The sequence below is a fragment of the Caloenas nicobarica genome, chromosome 11, assembly GCF_036013445.1.
Source record: "Caloenas nicobarica isolate bCalNic1 chromosome 11, bCalNic1.hap1, whole genome shotgun sequence".
Lineage (NCBI taxonomy): Eukaryota > Metazoa > Chordata > Aves > Columbiformes > Columbidae > Caloenas > Caloenas nicobarica.
The window spans coordinates 13,409,647-13,427,827 of NC_088255.1; the positions used below are offsets into that span (position 1 = coordinate 13,409,647).

The 18,181-nt window shown below is 41.2% G+C and overlaps 1 protein-coding gene across 1 annotated transcript in view; it reads right to left on the reverse strand.

Annotated features, from left to right (window-relative positions):
* Positions 1-90: 90 nt before the first annotated feature.
* The window catches only part of LOC135992878 (uncharacterized), a 30,967-nt gene continuing 12,876 nt past the window's right edge, over positions 91-18,181 (reverse strand). Inside the window, exons 7-11 of the mRNA XM_065642294.1 lie at positions 16,816-17,032; positions 11,731-11,939; positions 11,150-11,222; positions 6,549-6,666; positions 91-721 (exon numbers count right to left, since the gene is read on the reverse strand). Of these exons, the coding sequence (XP_065498366.1) occupies positions 526-721; positions 6,549-6,666; positions 11,150-11,222; positions 11,731-11,939; positions 16,816-17,032 (813 nt within the window). The 3' untranslated portion in view covers positions 91-525. The remainder of the gene's footprint in view (positions 722-6,548; positions 6,667-11,149; positions 11,223-11,730; positions 11,940-16,815; positions 17,033-18,181) is intronic.

Consider the following 18,181-nt stretch of genomic DNA (forward strand, 5'->3'; position numbering starts at 1 on the left):
TATGTGGGTGTTTGTATAAAAACACTGTCAAAAACCAAGAACACCAGTAAATATAAAATGGCAACATTCAGGTTCAAATGCAATGAACTAATTTATTTTTTTAACACTACATCCAACTGTTTTTCAGCACTCACAGATGTCACTGGAACAACTTGAATACAAAAAAATCTTAAGAACAATACACTACACAGACCAGCTAATATTGATAGCTTTAAAAATGCCCCCTGTTAAACTAAACAATAACCAAATCTCACTGCAGTAAATGTGCCTTTATATCATTAAATGCCAATTTAACAGAAATATGAATGCATAGTGAAAAGCTCGAAAATGTTGAAAATAAAAGATATCTTTTTTTTTTTCTTTTTGCATTATGCAAGTCTCCAAAGCAACACTCCAAAGAAGAAAACAATCATTTCATACTAGCTGGCCACTTAGCCACACAGGCCAAAACTGAGACTAAGCTAAACATTAATACACACTTTCCAAAGCGAACTATACCCGAGATGGGAGGCTGCAGGGTGTCCCTTACCACAGGCTCTGGCCACCCTCAATGACCAGATTATGGCCTGTCACGTAGTCTGAGGCTTCAGAGGCCAAGTAGACGACAGCAGCCTGCAGGTCGGTGACCCGGGCCAGCCTCCCGGCGGGGATGTCCTCCAGCCAGCGCCCCACCAGCGGCCGCAGCTCCTTGGAGCGGATGAGCGGCGTGTCAACGATGCCCCTGCAGTGAGCACATGCACCGAGAGTTTAGGATTGGGTTTTCCCCAAAAGGAAAGGCAGCACTTACAGGTTTTGAAGATGTTAATTCAGAAGGAAAAACCATGGAGTAGCATAAAAGAGAGGCAGAAGTCAGACCTGCTCTGTCTCTGCTGAAAGCCAGGATGAAAACTTCAATAGAGCTTCTTCCCTATTGCCTTTCGCTGCCAATGGGCAGGCTTAGAGGTTTTCTTTAAAGTGAGTATGCAGACTACAATATCTTCTTAGCTAATAGTAATATGCCCTTACTTTTAGGTTACTCGTTGTAATAATCAGTTTTTTTCTTTTTTTTCTTTTTTCTTTTTAAGAGTAAACGAAGCATGGCTTTGGAACCAAAAGCTCCTTGGGTCTGGGTCTGTCACAGCTCTTGGGAACTGTCATCCTTCTACCGATTTCTCTTCTCATCACTTCGCAGCATAATGTCACACATGTTTGTGTACAGCCCAGAAACTGAAAACAGCCCAACTTCCCAGATGTCAAAAACCAGAAAAAACAAAAGCCAGTGCCCCTCCGGGCACCAGACCCTTTCCACACAAAACAGGAGAGGCAAAGATAAGCACAGCACACCCCATGCGACTCTCCTTAAACAAATAACTGAACAAAACACACCGCATTTACCTGTCTTGCCTCTTTTACATTAATGAGTGACTACGCCATTATTTAAAACTCTGCTAAGTTCATTTTCTTCAGGTGCCCTAAAAATGAGTGATGCTCCAGAAAGCACAATGCAGGGCAAACATTTGGCTGGCTTTTATGACTTTAACTGCAACTGATTTGTCATACTCCTCCTTAACAACATATTTGTATTTTGTGAAATGTATAATTTTTTCAGCCCCTGAACAAATATATTTACATAACTGTGTCTAACGAGAAATTACATTTAACTTCTCAGAAATGACAATAACTAAAACCTGAACTGCCAATTCCACTTCATTAGTGTGGTAGAAATGCATTCCAAATGTTAATAAAAATTCCAACATGCTGATAAATTAGCGCTTCTAAGGAGCATGTGACACCTTGGTTAACATATTCAACCTCAATTATATTTCTCTTCAGCACCCTGTTATCTGGAACCTTTGCTGGCAATCAGAGGTGCTGTTTTTCAGCGGCCAATTTTCTAGATAATGTAGCTTATCAACACTGTGGGTAAACTTGCCAATGAAATCAGGCTGCACTGAACCACACACACGCTAATTGCATCTCTTTTTTATGCATATTTACAGACTGTCACTTCAAAGAAATCAGTGGCCCATTGAGGCAGCCAGTTAGCTGGAAGAATTGCCTCTTGCAAATGAAAATTAGCAAACAAGCTAGTGATAAATATGAAATGAACAAAGTATAAAAATACCCGTTTTGTTCTGAAACTTCATCGGCATCCCAATTTATACTTCCAAGGAAATAATTTTTTGAGACACATTGGATTCTGGGTATGAGACTTACCTTTTGTTTTAAATGAAGGCTGAAATCTGCTATTTACTCTGTTATGAAGTAGAACTAATTCAGACTTTCCCCCAAACATTTCTCTTTTCACTAATCGGGCAGGATTTAAATATCAGCTTTATTTTTTATTGTAATTGTCAATAAACACCAGAGCAGTTCAGAACACTGAGCGATGCAGCTCGCTTAAGCTCTGGCAACATAATAAAATCAAACACATTCCAGTATAGGACTGTGGATGGTTCACTTTTCTCCTCCAAGCACAACCCCCTTCTCTCCCCCCTCACTCTCCCAAACTCCTCGAGAACTGGTTTTCTTCAGAGAGAAACGTGCTTTGAGCAGCAGATGTGAAATATGTTGGACTCCTCTCCCTTACGTGCCTCTCACCGTGCTTACAAAACCATCAGCGTAATCATTCTGGCTTTACACTATTAGAGACCAGAATAAGATCCATATGATTTTTAATTTTTTTTTTCACTTATGTATATGTTTTAACCCCAAGGTAATGCAGATCAGGGAATACAACACATAGTCCTCCAGCACAACAGTTTTTTGCTAAAAAGAGGACACTTTTCCAATTTGTTCTTAAAAATGACCTTTGGTCTGATCACTGCAACCTGTAAATCACAGTGCTTTGCCTCTTGCTGGACTTTTCTTTAGGTTCACTTCAAGTAGCAAAAATTTAGATGTATAACAAAACTTCATTACAAATTTTTGTTATATAAATGAGAAAAAATATAGTGCAAAATTTAAAAGTTGCAAACACACATACTGATGGCACTATAAATATTAGGCATGTCATTGATACTACACATCTTCTGGGAAAGCTTTGATGCCAAGTTGGGCAATTTAATGTTGTCGAACCCTTTTAGGCAGATTTTAGTTGGCTTCTAACCAGTTCCAGGAAAGACAACTGCCAATGCATTAATTCCCTACCTCATCTCATATGCAGTGCTGAGCCTATCAGTACTTTTCTGTTGCATGTCAATGTAATATTAAACTGCTGGTTCCTTAACATTAGACATGAGCATCAATATTTCATTATTGATACACAGGACAATTTGAGACATTAGGGGAAAAAAAAAGAACAGCACACACACACACAACAAAAACACACAAAAAAACCCAACAATTGCTTAAAATATTTCCACTTCGAGAGACACATTAGGAAAAATATCACTTACCAGATACTTAACTGGAATTGTTACGTGCGCTCAATCCCCAAATGAGAGCAAAAAAAGATTCCATCTGTGTGTAACTTGATTTCTTTCAGATGAGTTATTAATTTGAATGAGTTAAGTACACTCCACTTAATCAGGAAGTGTTTAATCAAGAGATCCACTTAATTGGGACATCTCCCAAGGAATTAGATTTAAGTCCAAAGATACTTACTAGCAACAACTGCTGCTTAATGGGGATAGTAATGCTGCTTAATTGGGACACCTTCAGGTGATGCTGGGGTGCTCCTTCTCCTGCCAGATCTGCTTCTCCTTCCTCCATGATGAGGTACACTCAAAAACTGCCACACCTGCTTTCTGTCTCCTCGTACCCACTGAGATAAAAGCCTGATATGGCACCTTACATCTGCCTCCGTGTTGTCCCAGGAGGCAAGGCAGACACACGGGATGAAGCCTCTTTGCCCATCACAGCCCAAACCCAAATCCCTGCAGCCCACCAGTGGGGAACACGGCTCACCCCCTGAGACTGCTGAGTTTAACTGGGTCCCTGATAAGCTGGCCCAGCTGTGGCTGTGGTTTGAGCTGAAGATCAACTTCTATCTGCCCATCCCAAAGGTCGTCACATTATGGCATTTTATGCCTTGCAAATCAAGCAGGGAGATGCAATTAGCCCCCAAAATGGACATTGATTCAGCGCAATGGCTGCAAAAATGAAGTGTTCCAATGCTGCACATGCCAAAAAACAGAGACCATCAAAAGTTCTCTGCTCCGAGACACCCGATACACGTCACATGTGTGGGGACTAGGAAAGGGACTAAACCATGTTGTGGGCAGCCAGGCATCGTCTGCCAGTCAGTGCTCTGTAAAGGTCCCTATTCACAACCAGGTCCCCTCTGCAGCCTGACCCCCACATCATTTTCAGGAAGACTCCAGCACCTTCTTAAATTTGCACAGCATCATCTGTGCAGCAGGGTACCAGGCAATTGCAGTAGATGGTGGCAGGAGGGCTGAGCACAGTTATGATACACAGAGACACTCGTTTCTGAATGAAGCAACAGGCAAAGTCGGCCAAAGCATCCAGGGAGACTTGGTCACCTTCTCCCCACAGGCACGAGGCTTGTCTGCCAGCAAGGGAAGCTTGAATCTTCAACTTTATAAATGCAATAAATTATCTTAAGGACTCTGCCATAACATTTTATGCATTGATAACTTTTATGCATTGCTCTGCATAAGTTTTATGCACTCATTAAGGAATTAAGTTGGTAAAAAGTGACCAGATAGGAAGAGGGGAAAAAAGGCCAAAAGGCTTGCATGGTGAAATAATATTAAGGCCAGACTGGAATGTTTGGAACTTCAGCCAGAGGTATGCTGAGAGTGCCTTAAAGCATTAATGCAACTGTGAGTGGAAAGGGCAAATGACCTACAGGCACACTTACATATTTTATTTATGCAGAGATTATCTGGGGTACCATCATGCCCTATATCTACCTCTGTGTTCCTCACACACCTCAAAATCCCCTCCTTGTGGGAGATGGCTACAGGCTAGGTTGGACATCCATGCTCAGAAAGACTTGTGCATTTACTGCCCAGTGTTGGGTACTAAGCTCAAGTGGGTTGAAGATGCTCCTGTGCCTCAGTGAGTCACATCAAGAGACATGACAATGAGACTGGTGAGGTCCACGGTTCCAAGTATGAGTCCAAATCTGCACTGAAATACAGGTTCACATCTTCTAGACACTTAGGGATGATCAAAATACAGCCCTGTTTTGGCTTCATAAGTAGAAAAATTGAAGTCTGGCTATTTTTTCTCCATGCTCTGACAACTGTCTCCAGAAACATAATTTCTTCAAATATGAGTGTATGTTTCCAACTTATATAAAACAATGAGTTTTGATCATCCAGTGGATATTTTTTAGATTTATGTAAACCCATACAAATGGGTAATTCCTCATCTAAGAGATTCCTCAGCCATGATTACTGTGAATGTGGCACTACTATCCCACCTCTGTTGGTACCAATTACCTGTGTGTTTTCAGATACAGATCCTGCTGAGCTTCCCTAATTCCCTTCATCTCCCCTGGCTCTCGAAAGCCAGTGTAAATGCACTAGCACCAGTTGTGGGAACATTATTGCAGAGCTGCTACCATTGGCACGGGGAAAATCCCACTACGAAGTAAAATGCTGTTTAAAGAATCTGTGGATCACATAGAGCAATGGCTGGAGTCACTGGTATAATTAGTAATAAATAATCATAAGGAAGAGAGCTAGCGCAAGACAGTGAAGAGCAGACCAACACTAAAAACAGAGGCACTTGCCATTGAGCTCTGTGATTATTTTTTTTTCACTCTACTTTGTGGATTAAAATATGTAATTTGTTTTTCCTAATTTGACGTACATTATATCTTCATTATTACAATTTAACTCCTGGGTTAAAATCCTGCCCTTCTTACTTACCCTGATTGACTTCAATGGTCTATGGAATTTGACCGCTTCCAATTAATGCTGTCCACTTGGGTTTCTGCTTAGCACTATCATGCACTGTTAATTGTTTAATAAAATGACTGTGTTGGCCATGTGTGTGAGAAACAGGGAGAGAAAAAGTATATGTGGCAAGAAGACTTTTCTTTGTGAATAAATACCATAAAATAAAACATACAGCTTTAAGCCTCTGAAAATAAGGAAAATATAATTTGTAATATATATATATACATATATATATTTACAAAATTACACCTGGCCTCCTGTGATTGTCAGACCTGAACAGTATCTCAATTACAGCAGTACAATGTGGCTTTTAAAGTGCCTATATATTTGTCTCAAGTAAAAAGGGGAAAGAAGTATTGTCTATTAAGTGTCAAAAGCCTTTTCTTTAACCGCAGAAGGCTTGGACAGACTAAGGATATATTTCATCTGGAAGAGAAATGCTAAAAACTACCCTTCATGTTATTGGAAAACCTATTATCAAATGCTAAAACCTCTCCTTAAATCCTTGAATATATACAGCAACAGAGCAGGCTTGGTTCTAAGTATTTAAACCTTTGTTAAGGAAAAGACAACATAAAAAGAGATGCAATCCACCTGCTAATTAGAAACTTTATTTGCTGAGATACTGTTCATTTGAGCTTTTTAGAGCCTTTCATTCTTTGTACTTTCAAAATTAGACTACGTTTTACTTACGGGGAAATGCAGTTGACTTTTACTCCTCTGTCAATCCACTCGGTTCCTAATGTCTGTGTTAATTTTACGACCCCGGCTTTCGAGACGTTGTACGCCAACTGCTTCTGTGGGTGTGGGACTAGAAGGGATTCAGAAATAGAAAACTATTTATTCTCCACATATTGAGATAGCTTAAACACTACATGGACATGTATTGAGATGAACTATTTGCTATTTGCCCTGGTACTAGGCAGGGAGAAACAGGAATTCAGCCACCCACAGCACAAAAGTAAATCTGAGTTTTGCCTTGTAATGTTTTTGCCTCAGCAGCTGGGCTACTGGAAAAAATAGAGAAAAAAATAAAGACATTTTAAAGGTTCTATATTTGGACAAAACTAAAACCAGTGTATTAAACATACATATGCAATGTTTGACTACTCTCAAGGAAGATAAATAATCTTATACACACATGCACATTCATATATTATACACATATGTATGTTTATATAAAATACTTGTACACTGTAATACTAATAAAAAAGATTATAGCAATAATATAATATAATACAATACAATATAATATAATATATTATATTTTATATAACATATTATATCTAGCTTCTTGGAACAAATTATTCTCCTGAATTTTTAAATTATCCATAGTCTGAAGCAAACACATCATATTATCTAATCAGTGTTTGTGCGGATGTGAGCACAGGTGCGTCCCAAAAATTCAGAACACCCACCACTTTCAAAATCTGAAGCTTTTGAAAATGTTTCAGAGATGTCACATGTCAATCAAAGAGGGAAAATGATCGGCTTGCTAATTACAATGTTCAAGCTTGTTAGTGCTATGTGCTCGAGTGGCTCTGCCCCTCCACCAGCTCTCACATTTGCAATATTCCCTAGAAAGCTACTTAAGGACAAATCCCCAGTGGGTGTAAAGTGCTTTAAACCCACGGGAGTCAAAGCAAGTCAGTCCATCTGTTGGGATTTACACCCACAGTGTCTTTCCTTGGGCTTTTCTGGCCGCCATCATGACTTCATTAAATAAATCCAGTGCAAAACACGGATCCATAGTCAGCACCGTATCTGTACTGAGCATCACTGAGTAGCTGACTCTTCCATGGAGGGAAAGTGGGGAGAATTGGTGCTAAATATCAGTAATCACAAGGGCAAGCAATTGTAGCCTGTGGGGTTAGTCAAGGCTGAACTGCCGCCTTTGTGTAAGGTACAGCAGGCAAACCCCACACAGTATTTTGATAAAAGCACATAAGCAGAACTGGCACTTGGGATCAAATTGTTCTTAATTTAGGAAGTTAGGATGGTGCACCTCTTCTAGTTCACTATCATACATGGTATCCCAACATATCCACAATTCCTTCTGTTGACTAAAGGGTTTGAGTATGTCAGTTTAAAGGGTGAAAAGAAGATGGTAACTAACTGAGTTATCTAAAGTCTGAAAGAGATGAAAGCACTGCTGCAAATTCCTGAGCATATGAATGAGGACCTTTGCCTTGAACGTAGATGTTTGTGCATAGATTTAAAGCACACAGATGATGGGAGCAACAATTAGTGCTTCTTTGTTTCTGCATGTGCTGAAGGTTTGCTCAGAATTCAGGGGCTTTTTGCTTGCTATAAAGAGCATTTCACACCATGGCCCCCCTCTGCCAGCATTTATTCTGCACTGATTTATTGTTCAATATGAAATAATTCGCATTTTGACCAGCAGAACTGCTTTGCCCTCTGCATGTGCCTGTTGCCCCCCAGACACAGTGTGCCATGTGGGCTCTTGAAAAGAGGTGGAATGTAATTTCTTGATTAATTGCCATGCATCAGCTCCAAGTTACATACAACTTTGGTAGTTAACCTTGTAACCTCCCAAAAGCAGTTCTCTGCTAAACTTTCCAAACATGTCTGTTTGTGATAAATCATTTGGCATTTGCTAAGAGCAGAACTTTTGGCACCAGCTCTGCACCTCTAGCACACGTGGATGAGAACAGCAAGTTGCTGCGAGCCATCAGAAGCAGCTTACTGATTTGGGGTGGGTGCTCAGGGTTTTGGAGAATCCTTCCATGTAAATCCTTTTGTCTTCATAAGATTATCTGAGGAAGGTAATTCAAAAGATGAAATTTCCCCTTCCTGAGACACTTGTCTCCTTTCAATCAGAAGAGCTCAAGAAGAAGCCAATGGGTGCTGCAAAGCTCTAGTGCTGGGTGGGCTTTCTGCAGCTGAACACCCGCATCTCCTCCTCTTCCCTTACCTCAGGTGGTCTCTTATAGGCAGAAGAGCAAATCTGCAGCCCTCCAAACTCACACAAAACAGGGCTAGAGCTTGTGAATAAACCTATGCCTCCAGCAGTGTCACCAACAAAATCTGAATTTGTAAGGCTTCTGGGAAGTGGGCATCCTGTTTCAGACGGAGAAGATGGGAGGAAAGCAGATAAAAATGCTGCCAACATCAGCTGCATTATATTTTAAATACCTGACACTATGTTTTTGCAACCTTGTTCGGTGCATAAGGCTTCCAGCCTGACCTTGAAGCAGCCATGTAATGTTAATGAGAGGTGCACACAGAGACAACCAGACCACTTATCACTAAGGATATTCACTGTAAAAAATACAGATCTGAGTTACACCTATGCAAATCGCTGAGCCACAGCAGCCTCGTCTCCGCTGCTGAAGCATACGTCTGGAATAATTCCAGTGAAATACCAGAATCAAAATGCACATATGCAAAATGTATGCAGCTTATCTTCAATTAATTAAAACTGATTCTGAGCAGTGTATCTGGAAAATCACAAACAAAAACCTCCCTATCCTGCTAAGAGTCTTCTCATTTTCCTGTATCTCTGAGGAAGGACTCAACCTACAACAACAACAAAAAAATATCCCCTAACTATTTCTAGAAACATTTCATACTATGCCAGTTGGCCAACATACTTAAATAACCAACCAACCAACATATTTATTTAACATTCAGCAGATGGACATGATATGAACATCGTGGTTTTCAGTCGTAGTTTTATAACTACTAGATTTTTTCAATGCCAAGATTCAAACAGGTTCAGAAGGTAAACACATCTCGTTGTCTCTTAACTTCTGGTCTAGCATGCATTAACTTTCACTGACATTTAAACCCATCTTGCAAAGACCCTTCCAGGCTGCTCTTAGGGTTGCTTTCCAACACTCATTCTGGCCCCAGGAACGATGCTGCCCTCAAACATGATCCCCATGTGGGTCTCAGTGGACTTGCCATGCCAGCCAAGGAGGTACAACCCTGAGCTGGGGCTGGGCTGGATGCCCTGGTGGAATGGCATCACCTCCAGCTCAGCAGAGCTGCGCCAGGGCCCGATGGAGAAGCCGGGAAATGCGTCTCCTCAAGCTGGGGAGAACACTTCTGGGCTGCAAGAGCGAGGCCAGGAGCAGCGTGCCAAACCAGCAGACCCCCCGGCTGGTGCCAGTTTCCAAAGCTTCGTGATTTTCTCTTGGGTGGAATAGTTCTCAGTAAATCCTGCTTTGCAACGATGATGTGGACAGTGACAGCCCAAGCCCAGAGCAGAGCCTCACTGTGCGAAGCAGAGCACAAAAGTCAGGGGCATTCGAAATTTAAAGCTTTACGTTCTTTTCAAAACTATTTTTCTTTGGGAGATTTTGTAACTCTACAAAGCCGGGGCAGAGGGACGATGCTGGTGTTTAAGCATAAGTAAAACAGCTGGTAAAGACACTTGAAAAAAAGTATTAACAACAACATTATAAATGCATTTTTGAAGAAACATTTAAAGTTACTGTGCAATAAACTGAGCAGAATGTCACCGAATGTCAAACTGGGCGCAGTAAAAATAAATGTTATTCCCAAGGAAAATAAAAAGACTGCATATTTATGTAACATTCAGCAGATGGACATGACATTAATATAGGGGCTTTCAGTTGTACTTTTATAGCTACTAGATTTTCTTGCCTAACTTGGCAACCCAAGGCACCGTTTGATTTTTGGATTTGGACAATACTGCAACAGATGTCCAGACCAATAAAATAAATTCCTAAAGGGCTATGCTTAATTTGTGTAATTGATCAATTTTTGTTACATGGGCCTCAGTTCACCAGCATGTAACTGCCTTCCAGATTAGCTCAGCAGTAGGGATTTCATTCCATATGTTACGATGGTTTATTGGCGCTTTTGACGACACTGCTGATTCAGCAGCGTTGGTGGAGACACCTGTTGGCAACGATAACGAAATAAAACCGCGGGTACTGGGGCGAAGACCGGCACAAAAGCTTTTGGGTGGCTTGTAAACATCAGGGGGCCACCGCGGCTTCCTTCACTCAACCACATTTTCCTGAAATGAATGAGGAGTGCACCAGCCCCTCTCCCATGCCATCAGTGCATCGGAGTCAGAGAAGGTGACTCCACCTCTTCTATAAAAAGTAATAAGTGCTCTAAAACATAGAGGACAGATAAATGTTGAAAAATGATATCAATAAAAATTTTGTAGTACATTTCCTCTAATACAAAATGTCAGTGATTTACTCCTTCCCAATACAGGTTTAATTGATTCAAATAGCATCGGTAGTAATTAAAATATGGATTCTGAAGCACAACTGTTAGCTCTCATCACTCACCTATTAAACTTGCCATAGATGCTGTGTTAATTATCTTCCCATATCCTTGATTCAGCATAATGCGGCCTGCAGCCTGTGACAGAAATTAAAGGAAAGACCAGTGACCCTTTTTGTGATTGTGCTAATAATGACATGATAATAAATTAGTCTTCACTTTTCAGAAGAGTTTATGTGCTAACACATTTTTTTTAAGCACTTGATATAAAAACTTGGTATAAAAATGGCTGATGCAGGAAAAATCCCATTACCATTTCAGACCCTCTTTGCTGTTGGCAATATTTTTTCAAAATAATCACTGATGTTGGGATTTGCCCCCCAAATCTTTTTGCTTTTCAGGAAGTGTTGAATAACCACCTTCTTAAATGCCTGGGCTTGGGCAGCCAGTAAGTACCAGCTGCTTTTGAAAATACTGACCAAAACCTGTAATTGATATAAAACAAATCTCTCCTTAACTCCACCAAAACTAGGACCCATTTTATTGTGATAATTACTAATAAAGTGTTATTAAATCTTGGTGAAGTAAATGCTTAGAAAATCAGTACCCGTTTGCAAAACAAACCAGCACAGCGTTTCACACTTACTTGGCAGCACATAAATAATCCTCGTAAATTAACGTTAAAAGTTTTGTCCCATTCTTCTAGGGAAGTATCTTCACTTGCAGAGTTCATATTGATTCCTGCATTGTTGCATGCAATGTGAACTGTGCCCCAGCGAGCTACGATTGTATCCACAATCCTTTGCACATCCTCAGGTTTGCTTACATCTGCTGCAAGGGCAATGCTTTTAATCCCTGGGTTAAAATAAGAGTGATGAAGTCAGTACAGGAATTCACAAAGAAAAATAGATATATTTTTGTTAATGATTATTTATTAATTCATACACATATGTGTGTGTGTATATATATATGTGTGTGCCACCTTAACTCATTGCTCCACAAATTTTAACAAAATGGCTGTTTGTTATAGTAATACTCCTATTAAAGTTGCCAACTGGTGCGAGGTTTGCTTTTTGGGAGGCAAACATAAACCCGAGGTATGAGAGTGGAGTTCGCCGCTCCAGCAGGACGAAGCTTTGAACACTGCACCATCTTCTGTCCAAACCTTCAACTGCAGCTTCCCCGGCCGGGAGCAGCTCCACAGAGCCGATGGCAGCAGCTCAGGAACAAGAGAAAGCAAAGGAGTCTTTCATTTGATCAAATGTAGATTTTTTTTTTATTATTATTTTTTTTTTTTTAATCCCAGTTTCCCACAAGATGCTGCGGAAGTCAAAACAATTTGTCCAAAAAGTGCTCTCTAGGTGAACTGCAGCATCCAGACAGCTGGGAGCCTCAGAAAAAAAATAACCAGTCTGAGGTGGGAGCTAATTGGGAATACCTGCAGGTTCCCAGGTGTGGTAGTCACAGTCTCTGACCTTATTTATTGCAAATCACACTACCAGAATAATACAAACATTCTGAAGTTAAGAGGTTTACCGGTTTCAAAATATGTAAAAGTTAGGCATTTTTTTCTGCGAAAAAGACAGGCACTGATTTTTGCACCAGTGCTGATCTGTAAATAGCTTCATTTAATTTACTGTCCAAATCAGCTTTAAATACACTTATTATTAAACGAAATAAGCAGCCTAGTGAGGCGCCTGGTGCCAATGGGTTTATACTCATCCTGAAAGCCAACCAAGGCTACACCAGTAAGGGCTGTGGTAAAATGGGTCTTATCTCACAAGGAGGGAGGCAGCCACTGGGCTTGGACCATAGATCAGCAGTCTGTAAGCAAAAAGTGCACAGGTAGGAAGCTACAGTTATTAAAGCAATACATTTTTACTTATATTTAAATGGAAAAATTATTCCCTATTGGTCCCTTTTTTAGATAATTCTAATAAAAAAAATTAAAATGAAACTTTGAGGTGGAGGCTTCCATGAAAGCAAGGAAAAGCAACATCTGCCCATGATATTTGAAGAAAATTATAGGAAAGAGGCTTTTGGATGGAAAAGCTCCTCTTGGTCTCCAGTGCCTCCAGGAGCCTGCCAGTGTCCATGCCACAAAGTGATGCTGGTCTGTCTGGGGTGCTCCCCATGCAGTACTGTGGGACCTAATGTCCCCTGTGCCCTTCAGCTATGTCACGGTCCCCTTGCTTTCCACAGCAGAGAAAAGGGCAGATTCGCAATGCAGCCGCCTACAAAAATGAATACAGGTTCTACCACAAAACAAGACCTCTTATTTTAACACAGGTTTTATGATAAATACACCGAAAAAATAAGAATAACCAGACAGCCACCATTGCCCCTCCTGATTGTTATCGAGACACGTAACGTACAGGGAGCTGCTGCAATCTTTCTTATTCAATTCACAGACAAAATGGGTGCGTGTTACTAATGGTAACAGAATGAGGCTCTTCACCTGCCCTCCAACTCTCACCCCATTTATGGCTTCGTCTTATACAATAGTTCATAAAAACAAGCCAAAAGGTGCCATGCGCAAGTGTCTGTGAAGAAGTAGTGAAGGCACGCTCACTTCTAACCAGAGTCTCACACTTGACCTTAATCAATTCAGCTGATATCCCTGCACTCAGGGAAAAAAACCCCACAGTCTGTCTCTCCACTGCCTCCCCAAACCATCTGCTGTAAATAAATAAATAAAATAAATTATGGAAAAATAGCTTAAAAATCAGTAGTCCTAACTGAAGGTAAGAAACCAAAGACATGACTGTGCTGCTATACGTACAACAGTACCAATGCAGATCTACGGCCCTCAGTTCAGTTTTGTGATGCTCGTGGAGGCAGTTTTGTGATGAGAGGGGCAGCAGAGGGGCCCAGTAGCTCTGTGTCGGAGGGGCATCGATGTGCTGAATCTGCCCGAGGTGCCCTTCTGCAGGGGACATGTACACAGCCCCCCCTGCCATGGGGCTTCATCTCTGCTCTTTCAGTATGAATGGGAGTAAAACATTGTATATAGCCAAGAAGATCAGAAGTGACATTGTGGGGAAGGCATTTGCATAGGTTACAGTGAAAAAGCACATTTAAAAAATCCCATCAGACTAATTCTTCCCTTAAGGTACAGGCAGTAATTCACCCTGAAGACAGATGCGTATGTAGTGGAAGGTAACCCTTAGGATTTTTTGGTTATGTTTCATCATTTTTGGTTCTTCTGTCAGGATCCATTAGCAACTGTTGGAAGAGGTGCTCACGCAGGATCTAAAAACAAAGACCCCTGTAGCCAAGGGAGATACACTCGAGCTGTCTAACAAAGCGAAAACTGAGATCACAGAGGTTCTGATGTTTAAAACTCATCATGAAATGATAGCACCATCCCAAAAGACAGTAAAAGGCTCCTTGGTATAAGAAGCAAAGCGAGTTTAAGAAAGCTAAGCAAAACGTTTTGAAAAAATATCAGTATAGGAATGACTTGGGGCACTGCTTTTCCAACTTTGAATTAGAGATCCACAACCAAAGAGCGGGAGGGTGGGGGCGGAAATCACAGCTTTCTTGTGCTTGTTATAGCAGGAAAGATACATATTAATACTATGATTGTTTCAGTTTACTCATATGAATATTTTGAGAGTAAAGCTAGCTGAACCTTTTTGTCAAAATCTATTTCCAATAGAGTATGTTACTTCTTTGAAGCCAAAATGTTTCATGGAAACATTGATTTCAACAAAAGTTTTCAAGGGAAAGCTTCTGAGGTCCAGTTTAGACTCTTCAGTTACCTCTGGAGAGAAAGAGATTGAAAACCTGACCTTTTCAGATCCTTTCCAAAAGCTGGCATTTGGATATAATTCCCTTTCACAAAAGCATTACAAACTTTGGGTTTTGCTCCAACAAGGAATGACAATAAATTTGAAACCTCAGAAACCGTCATGAGATGGAATAGATGTGCCCCGACCAGCTGCACTGGTCAAGTTGATAGAGAATATTTGACCTCAAAGGATAAAGATGTGTAAAGACTGAGAAGTGAGATTTTCTTTACTTTAGACTGCAATAGTATTTGCTATGCTTCATGACCTCTCCGACTGCATTTTGTAACATCCCCCTCACCACCACCTCTTCTGGGCTTGCAGCCCACTGGTGAAGGAGCAGAGATATAGGACAGTCGTTAAAGGAGGGAAGATCAAACTCTTATTGCAAATGCCCTAGAGAAAAGTTAAGTTGGTTTTCAAATAAGCTGTTGGCATCCAAAGTCTCATGGCTCCATCAAGTAGCCCATTTCTATCTGAATAACTCTACTTGGTATGCAGGATCTCACTGTGAAAAAATGTCCAAAAGGCAAGTCAACTTGTAGGGCACAGCTACTTTGTGCCAAGACCATATGGCTTCAGTGTGTAAGAAAATGAAAAGGCTTCAGGGAAGGAGGGACTGGATGAGTCAAGAATTTGTAATAGGAGATGGACACTTTCTATTCTAGGTCATTATTTAGGATCAGACCAGCAATCAAAGCTTTATCCATTACACTAATACTGTGTCTCCTGCTTATTACAGCTGGAATTGTACAGACTGGGACTTTTTGTTTGAGATGTTCTCTGTGGAGGCTCAGGATGGCATCAAACCCAGAACCGAACCGTTCCTCGCCCCTGCCTCAGGAAGCTGATTGAGACTGAGTGATAGAAATACATCTGCAGGGGCTGGTTTTGCTGGAGAATATGGTTTCCAATGGTCCAATCCCTTTCTGAAGCCAGACTGGAAACAAATATTGGTGACTGTATCCAAACAGGAATATGAAAATTTCCTGGGTAAAGCTCCATCTTTAGAGGCAATGAAGTATTGAACTTTGACAAAGGCTTGGTTGTAATCACACAAAAGGAATTATAAAATGAGTAACACTTCCTCTCTTTTCTCGTTAAATTATATTTCCAGTTTTCTTTTTCCCTTTCACAATTGCAGTTTAGCATGACTCTAGGGGGAAATTCAGTTTTATGTCACATTTTCTGTTTTTACTGCTAAAATAGAAGTGGCTTGTAGAGGATTTTACCTCTTTTTTTGATTTTAGTTATTACATCTATTAGTATTTTGTTCCTATATCTGACCTTGCATGCATGTTTGAAAGAACTACAGCTGAGGGTTTCGAAAATGACTTTGCTTCAATTTGGGGGCACAATGAGAGATTTAGGCTGACAATACCTCTACCTTGTTTTGGTGTTTTTGCTCATGGTCCAGACATTAGGTACAGAAGAGGTGCCAGAGAATGGGTGTGCGCTAATGAGTTCATAGGAAATCTCTGTCATCCATCCTTAGTGAAGCCTGAGGTGCCTTGGCTGCTGCATGATTTATTCTGAGGAACACCATCCCTGTTCAATGCAGGTTATACAGACCTCATGTGCAAGAGGTGGCGCTTCTCTGTCCCTGTCATTTGTGGCTCACTGTTATGTTTCCTTTGGGCACTCTTGGCAAGGAATGGTGTTTGGATCACTTTACCCCTCTGGTTGAGTTTATATTGATAAATAGCTCTAGCAGATAATGTGATATCAATGACTGTTTCCTGAGACAGGAGAAGCTTTGTGACCATGGCATGTATTTGCTGTTTGAAAATCCTCTGCTCTAAACATATTCCCCATCCAGGGTGGATGGAAGATAACGGCACTGCAGAGAAAGGATCAGGTTAGAACAAGCAAAGCAGCCCATTACAGCACTCATCACCAGGTTGTGTACAGCAGGACCTGCAGGTCAGCCCCGTGCTTACCTTTGAGGTTGAGCTCACACACCACCGCTTCTGCCTTTGCAAGGACCAGATCCACAACAGCTACTTTAGCACCAGCTTCCCCCAACGCATGAGCAAAGGCTCTTCCAATTCCTTGCCCTCCACCTGTGACATAGGCCACCTTGTCATCCAAACGCAGCCGGTCAAGGATGCTGCGCCTGTTGTAACCCCAGAAGACATCATCCCTCACCACTTCTTTCTAAAACAAAAACATACATACATTGCACAATAAGGTGTAAAGCTAAGTAACGTGACAGCTGTGAAGGACTCTGCCTGTGAGAGTGAGGTGGGAGCATACACAGGGATCCATGTCTTCTTGACCCCTTATTTAATGCAAAAGATATGACTAATTCAAGCTGAAAAGCACCTTTATCCCCACAGGTATTAGTCTCAACAGAAGCACTAAGGTGCAAGGCAATGGAGAACAAAGGCTGGGGTGTTGGAAGATGCACCGACCGCTCCACTTCCGTGAAAGTAGGGTATGGTGTTTCCTGACTCATCTTCCCATGAGAGATGGGTCAGGTACAACCTCTCAGAAGATGACCGATTAAGTCCTCCAGCTATTTCACCCCACAGGGCCAAATCCTGCCCTCAAGGCTCAGCTGGCTCCAGGAAGACAAGGAGGCTAAGAACAAGTTCTCAAAGGCAGGATATGGCTCAAGTGAAGTGCAATCAAAATATCTTCACAAGGCTGGTGCGCAAATAAAGATATCAGCCAATAACTTAAACCAAGCTGTCTGATCAGCTGCCATACATCATTTCCCCCTGACTGGAAGCAAAATGGAAAATACAAGATGTTTAAAATATTGAGTTTGAAATGTCAGGAATTACCAGTGGGTGAAGCTTTGAGAGCACTCAGAAACTGCAAAACAATCAGGATGTTTGGATCTGGATTTACCGAGTTAGGTCATTATGATTCCAGATGGGAATTTCATTACAGCTGGATGATGCCCACTACATAAAATGGAGAAAGAAAAAAGCACCATCTTTTCCACATGACAAGCAAAATCTAAGGCCATGAAAATATTCAGCTCAGAGAGTGCAGGAAGGCATCATGTGCTGCCTTTGGGGAAAAAAGAAAAAAAAAAAAGAGTTACTTCAGAAATATTGCATTGGTGCATTACAGCTAGGCGGCAGCTCTGTCTGCCCATGCTCCTCTGCACGGGAAGGACCAGATTGCGCTGGACAGATACCCAGCCAGCAGCGCGCCAGCGGCTCTGGAGATTTATCACAGCACCAGCATGGCTGATCCAAAACATTTTGCAGGGAATAAGCATTTAATAGCTTCAGTGTAGCCCTGGACTAGCAAGGCTAATATGTGCCAAGCCTTGAGCTGGTAACTCCAGGC